Source organism: Phocoena sinus, chromosome 2 (assembly GCF_008692025.1).
Source record: "Phocoena sinus isolate mPhoSin1 chromosome 2, mPhoSin1.pri, whole genome shotgun sequence".
NCBI lineage: Eukaryota > Metazoa > Chordata > Mammalia > Artiodactyla > Phocoenidae > Phocoena > Phocoena sinus.
The window spans coordinates 90,936,369-90,954,705 of NC_045764.1; the positions used below are offsets into that span (position 1 = coordinate 90,936,369).

The following is an 18,337-nucleotide window of genomic DNA, read 5'->3' on the forward strand; positions in this document are numbered from 1 at the left end:
TCCCACATGCTGCAGAGCAACTAAGCCCGTGTGCCACAACTACTGAGTCTGTGCTCTAGAGGCTGTGAGCCACAACTACTGAAGCCCGTGCGCCTAGAGCCCATGCTCCGCAACAAGAGAAGCCATGGCAATGGGAAGCCCGCACCCTGCAATAAAGGGTAGCCCTCATTTGCCACAACTAGAGAAAGCCCATGCACGGCAACAAAGACCCAGTGCAGCCATAAATCAATTGATAAGTAAACAAAGCAAACTCCAAAAACAAAAGAATAAAAACAAAATACAGACTTAAGAAAGCAAGCTTCTAAGGATATGGAAATGAGAAACAGTATTTAGGTAACACCATAGCTATCAGTATGGGTGATCATACCTTTTGGCGTTCCTGGAACAGTCCCGTTTATACTTCTTGTTTAGGAGTGATTATTAGTAGTACTTTTTTTTAATCTCAAAATTCCCCCTGTTCATTAGGCTTTATATTCATGAATATTTTTTTTTCCTCTTCAGAATGAGAAATGTTAGAGCTGAAAAGGAGGTTAGCCGATATTTGAGTTCAGTCTCTTCTTCCTAAAGTCATGTGGCTAGTTAATGATTGAAGTGGAACTAGAACTTAGGTCTCCTGATTCCCAAGTCTATGCTTTTTCCTACTATAAAACTGTATGATATAGTTTCTCTGATTCTGTTGAGTTATGGTAAAGAACTGTCTGAATGACCTAATATTCTATATTATTGAAGATTTTTATAATTTCATTACATCTAAATACTGTTGTCGATCTAAGTCATGTTTTACAGGAAGGTTGCTTTGGTTGCTATACAGAAAGAATCGTGGGTTGGGGAAAGGGGGAGACTTCAGGCAGACAAAGTAATTGATAGGTTGTTGTAGTAGTCCAGGAATGAGGCATTGAAGACCAGATAAGGGTAGTGGCAGTGCTGCCTGTATAAGAGCCAATTTTCCATTAGGTTTTAGTGATGTGTTAGATCAGTGGTGCTAAGATAACTTTTCATAAATAGTCTTCTGTAATTAACGCCTGCATATTACATTTGCGTATTATGGTTTGTCACGTAGAAGGATGTACTTAGAGATTTTATACATATTTTCAGAAGTCTGAATGGTCGATCATAATGTGAGGGATGGTTCCTGTCAAGAGAGCAGAATAGGTGGTTGTTCCAGGAATGAAAATTCTATAAAATATATCTTTGGAACGTATGATGCTTTGTGAGGTGGTTTTTTTTTTAAATTTTAGTTTCTGTATATTTTTTAAGTTCTTTATTAACTTAAAGGACTTGCTTTTTAAGGAGTTGCCAGAGAATGAATGCTTACCTATCAACCCATTTCTTTTTGCTATAACTATGGTGGAATCCTTTGCCATTTAGATAATGACGTTGAGATTCTCCACTTCTGCTTTTCACAGTTTCTTTAGCAGTGCATGTGTACTTTTCATCCTTTATTTCTAAAGTCCATTCATTTTCTCTTTTCATCCCTTCAAGTTGCTAATTCATTTTCTTTCATGTAGATGTAAGAGATGTTTTTTGTTGTTGTTTTGTGATTTTGAAGAAAAAATATCAAGGTGTGCTTGATATTAAAGATAATGAAGGGTGGAAGTGGAATGGGAAGAGATGAAAGAAGAAAAATGTGGTATAATGAGAAATATATTTGGTCTTCATCCAGTTCCTGGCACTGAGCTCCTAAAACCCTTGTAATTTCCTAAGTGATAGGAATAAGCTTAAGCCCTTTCTGTCACACCTGAGTAATGCTATTGAGGTGATTTAGGGTGGGATCTTCCCTACATAGCCTCAGGGATGGGGCTGTTCACCAGAAAGACAAAGTGATTGGAGGGTTGGAACTTCCGGCCCCACCCACCAACTTCCTCGATGGGGGTGTGGGGATTAAAGCTCTATAAAAACTCGTGAACAACCAAATTTGATGTTACCTGGTTGATAAATGAGCCAGGAGGGTATCTAATCCCAGTTCTAAGGGAGACAGAAGTTCCTGCTATCAGAACCCTCTGGACCTCACCCTATGTACCTCTTCATATAGCTGTTCATCTGTGTCCTTTATAATAAACTGGTAAACGTAAGCAAATGTTTCTCTGAGTACTACAAGTAGCTCTAGCTAATTAATGGAACGTGAGGAAAGTGTCATGGGAACCTGCAGTGTAGAGCCAGTTGCTTAGAAGCACAGGTAACAGCCTGGACTCTGACTGATGTCTTAAGTGAGGGCAGTCTTGAGGGACTGAGCCTTTAACTTGTGGGATCTGATGCTACCTCTGGGTAGATAGTGTCAGAATTGAGTTAACTTCGTAGGACACCCGCTAAGTGTGTGCTGGGAATTGGAGAATTGCTTGACGATGTTGGGAAGCACATTAGACAAACTGTTTTCACAAGGAATAGTGACTGGGTATGCCAGATTATAGTTATTTTGAGCCATTCCAGGAAAGTAAGTACAAATTTTCATCTGTCAGGTTTAAGAACAGCAATCTGGAGTAATTCTTTTATTCTCCCAAACTTAGTCGTTTTATTAAAAGAGATAATTAGGAAATCAGAAAATGTGATTTTGGCAATTTGCTGATTCTGATTAGAAATTGGAACTGAGACCTAGTTAAAAAGTAAAGTTTTGTTTCTTGACAAATGTTTAATTTAATAATGACTAACCGAAATGTGTACAATGGAGATGCTCATATATGTGAGATTTACCATTGCACAGAGATTTAGATATGAACACTACCGCTGTGGCCTAGAGTGAAATGCTGGTCAGTACTGCGGAACTGTGAAACCCAAATGATTTCTGTTAGAACCAATGAGTATTTTGAAGTCCTTTAGCCCAGCGGTCCCCAGCCTTTTTGGCACCAGGGACCGGTTTCTTGGAAGACAGTTTTTCCACAGATGGGGTGGGGGGTGGGGCGGAAGGCGGGGGTGGGGGGGGTGGATAGTTCAAGCGGTAACGCAGGCGATGGGGAGCGGGCAGCGGCAGATGAAGCCTCGCTTGCCGCTGCTCACCTCCTGCTGTGCGGCCCGGTTCCCAGCAGGCCCAGTGGTTGGGGACCCCTGCTTTAGCCCATGAAATCCTTTGTCACCTCTTTGAGTAGATTGTAAATTTTAAATATTAACATCAGATTTTAACATAGAGAATCCTACAGATTGCTAAAGCTTATAAGTTAACTCCTTGGGTTAGCATTACACAAAATTAAAACGTCTAGATTTGAAACTATCCAACTTTGTATCACTGAGTATCCCCATATGTACTTACTGTCTTGAGGCTCAGATGTTTCTCAGTTCCTTTTGACCCCATGTTCCTCAGGCCTCCAAACTTTTGGGCTTCCTCTGTTTGCCTGGCCCCTGGTTGTCTACTTTGTGTCAGTCCTGTTGATGGTTGTACAGAGCAGAGAAAATAGTAGGAAATTGGTTGAGAGGCCTGGTGAGGGGGGTTGGGAATGAGGCAGAATTTGGGAGCAAAGGAAAAGAATAATTGAGATATTTCTTGCAGTTCTCCTCACTTTTGCTTTTTTTATACTTCTGTTTTGGTTTCCTTTTTGTTTATCTTTGTTTTGTTTTTTGTTTTCTCCAGAAACTCCATTTCATTTTACTTTGCCTAAAGAAGGTGATGTTATTCCACCATTGACTGGTGCAACTCCACCTCTTATTGGGCACCTAAAATTGGAGCCCAAGAGACACAGTACTCCTATTGGTGAGTGATTAAAATGTAATGATGTTTAAAGCAGAATTTCTGAGATATCATTCTTTATGCCAGTGATTCTTTTATATCTGAGGAGTTGGGCCTGCCTGATAAGATTGATTTTTGTCTTAGGAAGAATAAGGTTGTGGTGTCTGATTCCATGAGTTTACTCCCAGGAGATGTTGAGCAGTGATGAGAGGAAGGAAAGAAAGGATGGAAGGAAGGAAGAAAGAATATTTATAAAGATTTTATTCTATTACTTGCAAGGCCATAGACTCTTGAGTGCTAAGCGATGATATAGAGCTGTTTTATGAGGAAGAGGTAGCAGGTAGGGTAGAAGTACTGTTTATTCAGGACCTTGGCTAATCAGTCTGCTGCTTGACAGGGGAAGAAAATTTAGATCCTCCTTCCCTGAAGCAGCTGGTAGTCTTCTACATTAACCTATTTGTTTTCTCTAGTCAGTGCTGGGAGGTAACAATCATGCCGTCTGGAGTCTCCTGCTACCTATGCTTGATGCTGGCAGATGTGGGTTGGCTGAGGGCTCATGCAGCATCCTTTGTCCAGATGCAGAAGTGGAACTGAATCCTGTTGCTCTTCTTAAGACCAGGTGTCAATACTAGTGCGTAGTTGTTGATACTTGTGACAGGATCTATCCTAGGAATCCTCTTCAATCCTGCAGAGCTATGGAGCCAAACAGGCAAATTGATGACCTTGAATTGTTATTTTTCATATTTGTATTTTAGTGTTCTTTCTTCCTTCCTTCCCCCTGCCTCCCTTCTTTCAGGTATTAGCAACTATCCCGAAAGCACCATAGCAACCAGTGATGTCATGTCTGAAAGCATGGTGGAGACCAACGACCCCATGCTTGGGAATGAAAAAGGAGATTCTGGGGCTGCCCCAGAAATGGGTGATCAATTGTGTCTGAGAATGAAATTGGTCAGTCCTGAGACTGAAGCGAGTGAAGAGTCTTTGCAGTTTAGTCTGGAAAGTAAGTTTTATTTTGTGTTAATCTTGGGTAACTGGTAGCTCCACATCTTCTGGAAGTATTAATTATCTTCTAGTTTTAATGATGATACTTTTATAATTATAAATGTATTTGTAAAGTCTTATTCTCATGAATTTAATTCTTTGTTTTAGGCTAGTCACTGTTAATGTTACTGCAGATGTTCTGTTTTGTAACCTCTGTGGTACTGCTTGTATCTCTGTATTAAACTTGTGTCTATATAAACTAATTGGTTTTCATAATCAGAAGGAGTTCAGAAGTGGGTAGAAAATTTACGATTGTGGATTCACATTGTAGGTTTATGTTAGCTATTTCCCACATTAATTGCAAGTTGTTTGGTGTGGCTAGAATACAGAGAAGGTATGAGGGAATGGCTGCAAAGTCGGGACTAGATTCTGAAAGGCCTTTTACATCATGCTGAACAGCTGAAGAATTTTAGGCAAGGGAGTAATATGATCAGATTTGCTTTTTTTAAAGGATCAGCTGAATGTTTGAAAAATTTGTGCCTTTGTTCATCATTCCTTGCCCATTTTCTATTCTGCTGCCTGGCAAATGCAGTCTTTAACCAGGAAGTGGGGTCATTAGTAGTGGGGATGGAGGTGAGGGGATGAATTTGAGAGATGAATAGTAGAATAGAGAGGACCTTGGGACCAGTTAAATATGGAAGCAAGAGAGAGGAAAAAATATAGAATGGCTTTATATCTACATTTTGTTTTCATGATAGCACTCTGAAATAGATATCCTTATTTCCATTTTATTGGTGAGAAAACTGAGACTAAGAGAGGTTTTAAACCTGAGGTTACAGTAATTGGTAAGAGGTGGAGCTGGAGTGTGAAGCAGATCCATCTGACTCTAAAGCTTATAATTCTTCCATTAGGTAGTTTGTAAAAGTGGTTTAATGGCGTTAGAAGAGGAAGAAGTTTTATAAAGGAGATTGTAAAGGAATATTCCAAGAAGAGGACTAGGAGAGTATAACGCCATGGAAGCCTAAGGGAAGGAGAGTTAAAAGAAGACAACAATGTTATATGGAGAAGTGAGGGTCTAGTAAGATATATCTGAAAATGTACACTGGACTTGGCAATTAGGATCCATTTGGTGACTCTAGCAAGAACTATTACAGTATAGTGGTTTGGGTAGGAGCTATACTGAAGGTAATTGAGGAGTGAAGGGGAGGAGAAGAGGCAGCAAATGTATTCTACTTTTGAGAAGTTTATGTGAGAAAGGAAGAAAAAATATGGCAAGTTAGAGAGAAATACAGGACTGAAGGAGTTTTTTTTTTTTTTTTTTTCATTTTTAGACTGAGGGATACCTGAGCAGGTTTATAGATTGAAAGGAAATCTCCAAAAGAGAGATGGGTTAAAAATGAGACCCCTGAGAGAGAGATGGAAGGGGAGCTTTCAAAGACCACAGATAGAGTGAGTGGACTTGAATACGGATTTCTCATTCTCTGAGACCAAAGAAAAGAAATTTTAGCTAATATATTTTGAGTTCTTACTATATGCCAGGCATATATTCCATACATGTACAGCTCATTAAATCTCATAACAAACCTGTAAAGTAGATCCTATTGTTATTCTCATTTTACAGGTAAGGAAACTGAGGCACAGAAAGGTTGGGCATGTTCTCTAGAGTCACACAGCTAGTAAATAAAGTAGCCTGAATTCAAAGTAGTTCCAAGAACCAGAAGTCTGGTTCTGAATTATAGTGCTATTCCGTTTCTCAGTGCTTATTGATTTGAAAATTAGAACCTCAGTAGAAATAAAGTATTTCATGTTTCCATCCTTACTGTCATCTTCTGTGAAATCAAGTAGGACTTACCAAGAGAGAGTACATGGTAGCTTTGAATCTTTAGATTTGAAATTACAATTGGGAAGACCTTAAATGGAGCTAAATGTTAAAGATGACCATATTAGTAAATTTTCCTACCTTTCCTGATAATTGGGCACCATACTCACAGTTTTCCTCATTTTATCCTCACAACAAACCTATGAGGGTTGGTTTTGCAGCTTGTGGGATCTTAGTTCCCAGACCAGGGATTGAACCCCAGGCCCACAGCAGTGAAAGTGCAGTGCAGAGTCTTAACCACCTGGACTGCCAGGGAATTCCCGTGTTGGTCCCTTTTTATCCCTATTTTATGGATGAGGAAACTGACTCAGAAGATGAAGTTTACCCCCAGGTTGGACTGCTAAGTGCTAGAGCCAGGGCCTGAACCAGGTTTCTGTATCAGAGCCAGTGCTCTAACCACCAAACTTCAGCTGCCTCCTTGATGGACTATTCAGATTATATTGGGTTATGACTTATTTTAGAAATGTTTAAAAATATTTGTTATTTTCTCTAAGGCTGGAATGAATTGTAAATGAACAAATTTTAATCCCTAGGCATTAGTAGCATTGCTTTGAGACTATAGGATTCTTTTCAGTATGACCTTTAATTTTTGCTACAGATTCTTTCTTGAAAATGTGTTTTATTTTTCAAATATCTATCCCAAAAGCACTTTGGGAAGAACTTGAGTACCTTCTATGTATGGGTTCTTTTAAAACTGTACACTGTTTAAAATTTGTGCATGAACCTGAGACATTTTCCTACATAATTGATTTTATTAAAGTTTTTCCTTTTTAAAAAAATTTTATTGAAGTTGATTTACAATGTTGTGTTAGTTTCAGATTAATAAACGTTTTTAGAAGTTTTTTAAATTTGTTTTAAAATTTTTAAATTTTTTTGTTTATTAATTTTGTGTTTTTTTACTACATAATTTTTTTACTTGTATGAGAAGAGATGGATTGAGATTCAGAAGTTTCATTTTCATTTTTAAATGTTACTGCTTAGTAATTCATTATATTGTATTTCTGGAGAAACTGAATAGTCTTCTGTAGGAAGTTTGAAAGAAAATTGGTAGAAGTCAGAAAGACATACCTGGTGGCGCAGTGGTTGAGAGTCCACCTGCCAATGCAGGGGACACGGGTTCGTGCCCGGGTCCGGGAGGATCCCACGTGCCGCGGAGCGGCTGGACCTGTGAGTCATGGCCGCTGAGCCTGCGAATCTGGAGCCTGTGCTCCGCAACGGGAGAGGCCACAGCAGTGAGAGGCCTGTGTACCACAAAAAAAAAAAATGTTAAGTCTTTTCATGTTCACTTATTATTCTTACCCATTTCCTTTTTATTATTTGTTGCAAATACTAGTAAAGCAGGTTTTTATTTTTCATTTTTATTATTATTTTTTTATGTCATAGTGAAAGGAGGCCTTCAGAAGCTTCTGAAATCCAAGCATTATTTTAGAGTATCATTGGGTTTGAGCAGGTTTTTAAGAGAAGGTTTTAAGGTGTGATACTGAGTTCTGTTTCTCTTTCCTTTCTTTACTTGCTTTTGTTTTTATTCAGAGCCAGCAACTGGTGAAAGAAAAAATGGATCTACTGCTGTTGCTGAGGCTGTTACCAGGTAACCAGAGCTGGTTGCTATTTAGAGGAGTTTAATATACAAAGCCACTGGTAGTGAGGGGAAGATAATTTATCAAGAGAGGAAAAAAACTTAAAATGAAACTTCAGCATAAAGGATTTAGCAGTGTGTTGAATGTAACCCTAGGCTTTCTTATTAATACTTTAATAAAGCTTTTGCTATACTTAGAATAAGATATTTAATGGTGTTTCCCTTTCTCCCTTTTGTTCATGTGGGAGTGCCATTTTTTCTTTTTCTGTGGGTGAGATTGAGATTGTTTTTGCTATTGGTGAGGAAACAGGGTTAACGAGATAGCCATAGACCTTTTTCCTTTTACAGTCAGTCGCCGCCACCCCCCCCCCCATAGCCTCAGGCCATTTTCTCTTCTGCCTGCCAAATTAGCTACAGCCTTGAAGTGTTATTTTTGCTTTGTCATGAATGCTGTAATGCTTTGAGGATGAGTATGACCCCATCCTGAGGCTTTGGTGGTAAGCTTTGCCATCTGGTGGCCGTGAGAATAGAATTGTTTCATTGGTTTCTGGCGTGAGTCATCCAGTATGAAAATACTACCAGCGGTTGTTGAAATATAAGTGAGGATTCTTAAATCAGGCTAGACAGGTACTGTACGTAAGTAAAGCAGGCTAGGTGCAAGAGCATGAAATGTTGACGATGATGGCCAGCTGAATGTGTGTCCCATTTAAAAGGGGGGGGGTAGCCCTTGCTCATTTCCAGCCGGTCATTACCATGCACACCTACTGCTGCCAAATCTTTAAATTTGTAAAGAGAAATCAGGATTTTTAAAAATAAAATTTCCTGCTTGTCTGTAGACTAAATTTGATCCTTAGTTGGAAGTTTCTGACCCATCTGAATCCTTTGATTTGTACCAAGCTGTGTCTAGAGAGATTGGTTGTTTTCTGAGTTTTTGCATATTTAATCTGAAAGATAAGTACCTTTGAATCCTTATTCAGTTGAAAACTCTTTAATGATATGTTGAAGAAATCTCTTTGGTTTTAACAGAATTGTGTACCCGACACAACTTGTTATTAGTCTGTACATGTGCTTGTTAAGAGAGAACAGAATATGCTGCTGAAGATTCCTGGATCCTTTGGATGGAATGTAGGGATGGAAAAATAGGGGGAAAACTTGAGGCAGAGGGTTGGATTGGTGGATCATGGAATGAGATTCACTGGTATTGTTGTGAAGCAAATTTTGTATATGAGAATCTAGATTTTAAGAATCTTTGACTATTTACCTAACCATTGGGTTCACCATAAGAAATCATTTAAAGTAAGCTCTGTAGCACGTAGCACAGTTTAAATGATCACTGCTTCCTCTGCATTTAGGTGAAGCAGTACCGCTGTTTTTAAGTGTTGTCTGTAACTGGGCACTGTTCAGATTACTTGCTGCCATCTTATTTCTCTCTCACACATTTCATTATTGAAGGTTTCAAGCATATACAAAAGTAAAGAGAATAGTATAATGAACTACCATATATTCATCACCCAGTGTCAAAAATTACCAACTTATGACTAGTCTTGATTCATTTATAAATACTTCCAGCACTCTCCTCTCCACTGGATTATTTTGAAGCTAATTCTAGCATTATATCATTTTATCTGTAAATATTTCAATGCTGTCTCTAAAAGATAAGAATTCTTTACTTTGAACTTAACCACAGTACTACTATCATGCTTTTAAAACTGATATTGATTCCTTAATGTCATCAAATATTTGGTATTCAGATTTTTCAGATTCAGAGAAAGGATTTTATTCTCTCTGTGCCTAAAAGGATAATTTCCAGAGGTACTTTTCCTTTCAGAACTAACACAGTATATTGCTTTAATTTGTTTCTTAGTCCCCAGAAGACCATGTCTGCGTTTAGCTGTGTCTGTGAAGCCCCGCAAGAGGATGAGGCTCGAAGTCAGGATTCCCCCTCTGTACCCATCAGGCAAGCATTATTTTCATAGCATCTTTTGGGCTACATTGATTCACAAAATGGTTGGTAGCAAAATCTGGAATATACTGCTACTGTTTTGTGAACTTGAGCTTACTCTTTTATCTGAGGGACTGTGACATATTCTAGGTGGATTTATAAATAAGATGTCAGAAATTTTATTAAATATTTTATAGATATAGATTTTTGTCTTTATCTGCCAGTTCTATCAATTTAAAATGATTCAGTCTTCATAAACTTATGAAAATATATCATTCTGTATTTCTAAGATTATTTCCTTTTACTTAGTTTGAAAATGTTTACTTTTTTTATTAACTTTATTTATTTATTTATGGCTGCGTCAGGTCTTCTTCGTTGCTGTGCGCGGGCTTTCTCTAGTTGCGGTGAGCGGGGGCTGCTCTTCATTGCCGTGCACACACTTCTCACTGCGGTAGCTTCTCTTGTTGCGGAGCACTGGGCTCTACGCGCGTGGGTTTCAGTAGTTGTGGCTCGTGGACTGTAGAGCACAGGCTCAGTAGCTGTGGTGCACAGGCTTAGTTGCTCTGTGGCATGTAGGATCTTCCCAGACCAAGGCTCGAACCTGTGTCCCCTGCATTGGCAGGCAGATTCTTAACCACTGCGCCACCAGGGAAGTGCCGAAAATGTTTACTTTTAACAGACTTTTTATTTCTCTTTAATTTCCCATATGGCAAAACTGAGATGTTCAACATCTAAAATTTAAAGTTTGTCAGACTCGATGGAATTAAAAAAATCCCATAATTTCTTTACTCCTTCATCTCTTAGAACAGCTCTGAAGTGGGAAAAAAGTTTTTGAATTACAAAGTATTTCTTCTCTATTAGAAAAGTATCTTGTTTGGAATATGTGGTTCTTATATTTAGTATAGGGAAATAAGTAATGGCAATGGAATAAGTTTGTATTATTATTATGTAGTGGAATCTTTTATCTCTAGAAATCAATGATTTTGTAATTAGGGAATATAATAATGTTTTGTCAACAGGTATATTCCTAATAGTGTTATTTGCAACATAATTTCTTTTTTTGTTGGCTGCACCGTGGCTTGCGGGGTCTTAGTTCCCCAACTAGGGATTGAACCCACGCCCTCGGTAATGAGAGTGCAGAGTCCTAACTACGGGACTGCCAGGGAATTCCCTGCAACATAATTTCCGTGTTCCTTACTGATAGAAATATTTAAGAGAAACATGTCAGTGCTTTTATTGGACATTCTGATGATTAAATGTGAACTTGTTGGTATTTTTGGGAATCAGATAGCCCAGATGATATCCTCTGTTGTATCAGGAAGCTTGTTAGGCGAAATGCCACCTTGTTTTATTCCAAAAATGGTATGGTGTTGACCCAGCAATTAGGAAATTAATTGATTGCATCGTATTGCCTTCCTATTTTAAAATAGAGACTTTTTTTTTAAACAGATTTATTGGAGTATAATTGCTTTACAATGGTGTGTTAGTTTCTGCTTTATAACAAAGTGAATCAGTTATACATATGTCCCCGTATCTCTTCCCTCTTGCATCTCCCTCCCTCCCACCCTCCCTATCCCACCCCTCTAGGTGGTCACAAAGCACTGAGGTGATCTCCCTGTGCTATGCATCTGCTTCCCACTAGAGACTGTTTTAAAATAGGCTAGGATGCTGGTGATTTTTGTTCAACCTTGGTAGAACAAGGGCCTGAGAATCCAGCTGTTTTTTGTTGTTGTTGGTTTTTTAAAATTTTATTTATTTTTTATTTTTGGTTGCGTTGGGTCTTCGTTGGGGTGCACGGGCTTCTCATTGCAGTGGCTTCTCTTGTTGCAGAGCACGGGCTCTAGGTGCATGGGCTTCAGTATTTGTGGCTCGTGGGCTCTAGAACACTGGCTCAGTAGTTGTGGTGCACGGGCCTAGTTGCTCTGCAGCATGTGGGATCTTCCTGGATCAGGGATTGAACCCGTGTCCCCTGCATTGGTAGGCAGATTTTTAACCACTGTGCCACCAGGGAAGCACTCCAGCTGGTTTTGATTCCAGTTCCTCCGCAGACAGACCTACACTCAAAACAGAATGGTTAGAAGTTTATTAAATATGGAGGTTTTTTCTTCCATGTTTCACTTTGGATTAATTTTACCCGGGCTTTCCCTGCTAAAATTTGCTTTCTTTGCATCAGTTTCTAAATCTGACATATAGTGACCAGAGTAGAATTGTGTAGCTGGAACTAATGAAGAAAGAGAAGTGTGGTCCTTCTTACAATTATTGAATTTCTTCTGTCTCTTTTCTGGTACTGAAGTTTCCTTCTTTATTGTTTCTTGGGAGATTAATATACCACATCTTTATGATAGATGTTTCTTGGAGGGAAGTGACTGTGAATTGAACATCATTTATTTGTTTGACTGATGCTAACCCAAGAAAGATAGATACCAAAATTCTGGTATTTGACAGGAATCTGCTGAATATTGCTGATGTTGCCATGAGATACCTTTAGTCTTTAGAGAGAGAGGAGTTCCAGTTAACAGTTTGGGAGAAAAAAGCAGCCTAATATTTGTCAATTAAGAATTAAAAAGTCAAAAATAAAACAAAGAAAAAAAGCTTTGTTTTAGAAGTAAAACTCTATTCAGAAGTTCTACACTAAATAAATAGCTTCTGAGGTAAAATGTCTAGGCTTATTTAAAGTGCGGGGAACAATGGTAATTGAATTCTTGAAATGGTTAATCAAGTCTTGTCCCTTCTAGCTTTTGGCTCACTTTCATTATTGCTCAGCTCTTGATATGTTAGATGTCTTAAAGATTCAAACATGGGTATTCAGTTCATACTTTGTCTTATGCAGCTAATATCAATTGAGCATCTGCTGTGTATCTAGCACTGTGCTAAGTAATTTATATGTATGATCACTTATAAACCAGATAGGTGTTATTCGTCTGTCTTCTGGTGATCTTATTCTTACCTATTCTTCACTGGACCATATATCCTCATTCAGTTGAGGTTCCTGACAGAGAAGACACAAGCTCTAACAACCAAATGCATACCAGGCTCTCTTTGGCTAGAACTCTTTTCTAAATCCCACTTTGATCTCCTGTTTTGGTAAACTGAGCTGCGCAAGATAGAAACCTCAGAGACTTCTCTTTTTCTCTTTCTTCTCCAAGATCCAGAGCAGAGCAAGCCCCAAAGAGTTCTTCATGCTTCTTTTTTCTGTCTACCCAGGTCAGTTCAGCTTCTAAGGGTGAGAGCTCCTCCCAAGTTGGGGACAGCTTTTTCTGTCTAGATGGCTCCATCTTTCTCTGGCCAAACACAACAGCATGTGACATAGTTTCTAGACCCTTTATCATCCTGGATGTTATCTTCTGGGTATATCTCAGTTTATGCTTTGTAAAATATGATGACCTGAAACATTTCAGATGTTTTTCCATGGTCAGTTCAGAATGGGTTCTTTTTATCTTTATTTTGGTTATTATATATTTAACGCAACCTAAAAATGCATTAGTATGTTGTTTTTTATAGTACAGTGATGCATTCAACTTATGGTTTACTAAAAAGTTAGAAGTTATGGGCATTTTCTATATGATGAACACAGTTATACAATTAGTTAATCTGAAAGTAGATTTTTGCAGTTAATTGATTGAGAGAACATTCTTTTGTTGAAAGTAAATTTATTAAGCACTTTATTTTTTTTTTAATTTATTTTTATTTGTTGGCTGTATGCGGGCCTCTCACTGTTGTGGCCTCTCCCGTTGCGGAGCACAGGCTCCAGACACGCAGGTGCAGCGGCCATGGCTCACGGGCCCAGCCGCTCCACGGCATGTACGATCTTCCCAGATCGGGGCACGAACCCGTGTCCCATGCATCGGCAGGCGGACTCTCAACCACTGCGCCACCAGGGAAGCCCTAAGCACTTTATATTAAACCCCGTGTTAAGTGTTTTAAGTGTGGAGATGAATAAGATGTGAATGTCAAGTTTCTGTGTAACCTGCTCACTTGGAGTTAATCTGGGCCTATTTATTCTGGTGTATTGTTGAGAGCATTTAAGAAAGCTCCTAGGCACCTCAGGGCTTCATGGTATCTGGTTTGTAGGAGACATGCATCAAATGCTTGTGGGATATATGAATAAATCACTGATAGCCAAATGGGAAGACTAATGAAAAGAAAGACCCTGAACTGTGAGGAACCAAGTCATTCTGAAATGGTTAGTTGTAGATAATGTCAATATAGCTAGCAAAGATAGAATCTCACCTACAACTCTTTCCTTTACAGATTGGGTTTCTTTTCCTAAAATTATTAGTCAAGGGGCATAATGAACAGTATCTAGAATGCTAGGAGTCATTTAAGGAATATTAGAACCATTAATAAAGCCAAATGAGACATCTTGACCTAATTGATCTGTTTTGAAGTAGATCCCTAAGTTGCCTACAGTGTCTATGACTTTAATAATGGTTTTGCATCCTTTGTTTACCTTGTTTTCCTGTGTTAGTTTTCAGAGTTCATAGCTAATGGAGAGAAGAAATTTTATGGCTATTTTACCATCATCGTGGAATAGTCCTGTGCACCGTTATTTTTTCACAGGAGTGAAATTATGATGAGAAATCTTGTAAGGTCATATACTCGGTCACCTCATTTTCACCCTTCCCCACATATCTCAGAGTGTCAAATTATGGTTCCCCCTTGACACACACACACACACACACACACACACACACACACACTCTCACACTCACGTATACACTTGCTTACTTGATATGGTTTCTTTTTTTTGACATGGTTTCTTTATGTTCTTGATTTTCAGGGGAAACTCGCTGCATTTTCCAAGTACTCAAGATGAAGAGGAGAAGGGAAAATTAGAAGGTGACCAAAGGACCAGCCAGAGTCAACAGCCTATGAAGCCCAGTAGTCCTGTCAAAGACCCTGCTTCTCCTACCTCCCTGGAGATGGCCACACAGGAGCCATCCAGTCCTCAAGGAGAAGCAATGGAGACAGATATGCCAGAAGGCCAGAAAGAAGGACAGAATACCAGTCAGGAAAAATCTAGTGAAGCCTTGATTGAAAGGCCCAGCCAAAATAACGTAGGAATCCAGACCATAGAGCATTCCTTCTGGGTCCCCGAAACTGTTTCAGCAGCAACTCAGACTGTAAAGAATGTGTGTGAACAAGGGACCAGTACAGTGGACCAGAACTCTGGAAAACAAGATGCCACAGTTCAGACTGAGAGGGGGAGTGGTGAGAAACCAGTCAGTGCTCCTGGGGATGATACAGAGTCACTCCATAGCCAGGTGAGAGAACATACAGGGTACCTCAGGGGCCCTGTTTTCAACTTTCTGGATTCCCAGAGAATTTAAGTTGTGGTACTTGTACTTAATGATAATTCTTAACAGTTTTATACAGACCAGTGGTTAAAGGATAAAAACAATTCATCCAAGATTGGGATAGGGTAGTGAAAATTATGGGTAGCTATAGCCAATAAGATAATCTTTCAGGGAAATGGAATAGTGCTAGAGTTTGTCAAGTAGGTCTTTACTGGAAGAGAAAGCCAGGAATATAGTCTGGGTCCTGTAATACTTTTCTACATTCAATCTTTCCTTCTGCCATCATTTCTCATCCTCCTTTATAACCATAAGAGCTAATTGCTTGTCCCCCAAGTCTATTTAACCAATGTTCCCAGGAACTGAGAGAGTAGAAAGTAAAGGAGGAAGGAGTAGAAGAAGCATGAAGGATAGTTTATCACAGTATTGTAAACAAAGAACACTAACAGGGAAAGTCCCCAGGTGACCAGGGACTGCAGAAAGAGGCTAGGAATAGACATACTGGGAAGAAAAGGTTTGGGGCTGATGAACGTGAGACTGGAAGAAGAACAGCTTCTTGGGAATAGAGTAGGGAAGTGTAGGTACTAGTGAAAATTGAGTGGGTAAGAAGTGGTGGTAGTAATGTACATGCTAACAAGAGGAAGTTCATAAAATTTCATTAGTAATAGTGGTTAAATTGCCTTTTCAGTTGCTCTGGTAGATCATCTTCACTTGGGATCTGCCTAGGAAAGCTTCACTAGTGATGTGCCTCTCATTCGAATGGTCCAAGTTGTTTGTTTTATAAAAATAAAATAATTCCTATTTATTGAACACCTACAGTATATCAGCATTGTGCTCAAGACAACCCATGAGGTTGGTATTATTATTCCCATTTCACAGGTAAAGAAACCAAGCTGAAGAGAGGTTAAGTAACTTGCCCAAGATTTTGCCATCAGTAGGTGGCAGAACTGGAATTTGAACTCAGCATATCTGACTTCAGAATCGGTATTCTTTTCATTATGCTATGTTGCTTTTCTGTTTTTAAATCACAGCTTGTGTAGTCTTGTTCTGTTTATCCATGCCTCTCCAAAAATTCTGTTTATATTAGCCTTTTATAGTAACACAGCCTCTGAGACCTAAGACCTTATCAATTCAGGAAGTTTCAAAATAGCATAGCCTTTTGGATATAGGGGCTGTAGCACATCAGACCCTATTTTGCAGCTGTTTATTTTCGCCCTTAATTTAAAGTGTTTGATTCTGCCACATAGTAATTAGGTTTCTCTGCCTTTATAAAAAGAGTTTATCTTAAAGACAGCAATCATGTGGGTGCCACTAGATTGTATTTTCTTTTACTTCTTCATATTCTCCCTCTGTCAAAGAGGGAAATAATCTCTGTTCCTGTCTCAACATGATGATGGGAGCCAGTGAGCCAGAGCTCAGGCTTTGGAGTCAGACAGCATCTGGATGTTGTGAAAGTTGAGATAAAGTTTGCAAAGCTCTTAGCACTGGGTCTGGCACACAGTAAATGCTCAATATGTGTTGGCTACTGCTACAACCTATTGATTATTATTGTTTTAACTACTACTACTGCAGCTGTTACCAGCACAACCACCACGTATGCTGTACTACTACTATGTCATACAGAGTGAAATGACATATTTAAGAGCTAGTTGCTCCTGCTAAGGAAAGAAAAGTGCTAAAAAAAATACAGATGCAGATTGGGTACAGAGTTTCTGTTGAGAAAGATAAAAAAGTTCTGGAGGTGGATATGGTGATGTTTTTACAATAATGTGAATGTACATAATGCTACAAACTGTTTATTTTAAAATGGTTAAAATGGTAAATTTTATGTTAAGTATATTTTACCGCAATTAAAAAATATAAATGGTGGGTACAGTAACAGAAATTGGGGTTGGTGTGCCATCTTTTGAAGAATGGTTGGAAAATGAGGAATGCTGTATGGAGGTTTTCCAAGCATCAGTGCTTTTTTATCCCTTGCAGTCGGGGTAGGACTCAGTTCAGTACTCAGAGAAAAACATAGGCAGCCTACATTTGACATTCCTTAAATTTCCATTTATGTGTCAAGTGGGCCTAAAGCCAGGTTTTCTATGAAGTGAAAGTGCGGTTTTATTTTTATTTTATCTTCCCTTAATTATAACAAGATCCTCAAGCTATTTATCTTTACAGAAACCTCTTTTCAGAAGACTATTTGAAGAGAGTAAGCATAACTTTCTTTTTATCTGCCCTTTTTCCCTTCTCTCCTTTCTTATTCTATCAGACATGTTTATTTAGGTATCTCTCTCGAAGTGATCATTTGTCTGGCTGTTGTAATGGAAGAATACAGGGAGGCTTTTTGGCCGCGTTTCAGGGACATATAAAGCGCACTGAAACCTTTTAGACCCCTGTGTGTGCAGGCAGGAAGTCCAGGCTGCCATGGCTCTGATACACCCTGATGACTGACGTATGCCCTGACCATTCATTAACCAGAGTTGTATATACAGAAGTATTTTAAGGAATTGGTTGAATAAGTTTCCACGCATTTTATTTTATTTATATTTATTCACATAATTTTAGTAGATATTTCACCCCTAACATGAAGTTGGAGTGCAAACTATTCAGAGTAATTACTTTAGGTAAATTACTACCACACTATCAGGAAAAAACCAGACTCATTATTGCAGTGGTAAATATAACTCTTTTGAAAGACTTAGATACCTTGACACTGACTGCAGAAAGTAAAATCATTCTACTATAGGGGAAATAAGGTGGGAGAAAAAAGTGTGCATTTCCTCTCACAATTGCAGAGCCATGGGGTAGAAGGGGGGTGGGGGGCTTGGATATGGATAAATGTGATCTAGGTGTTATGAGAAAACATGTAGGTAACAGTTGTCATAAAAATGTAGGGTCTTATTTAAAATATATAACTGATTATGGTGCAACTAGATATGAAATCCTAATTTGCTAATGTTCTCTGTTTCTGGACACTAGCTCAACTCTTTAGTTACAATCTCTTATTTGGAATAGATCAAAT

At 38.8% G+C, this 18,337-nt stretch overlaps 1 protein-coding gene across 6 annotated transcripts in view; it reads left to right on the top strand.

The window, feature by feature from the left end:
- TP53BP1 (tumor protein p53 binding protein 1) overlaps positions 1-18,337 on the top strand; it is a 70,363-nt gene that overhangs the window by 26,848 nt on the left and 25,178 nt on the right. For 4 of the 6 annotated variants that reach the window (XM_032623231.1, XM_032623233.1, XM_032623234.1 and 1 more), the window contains exons 13-17: positions 3,560-3,679; positions 4,452-4,655; positions 8,046-8,103; positions 9,956-10,048; positions 14,814-15,297. In XM_032623231.1, the coding sequence (XP_032479122.1) occupies positions 3,560-3,679; positions 4,452-4,655; positions 8,046-8,103; positions 9,956-10,048; positions 14,814-15,297 (959 nt within the window). The remainder of the gene's footprint in view (positions 1-3,559; positions 3,680-4,451; positions 4,656-8,045; positions 8,104-9,955; positions 10,049-14,813; positions 15,298-18,337) is intronic. The other 2 variants (XM_032623235.1, XM_032623236.1) reach the window with 2 other exon arrangements.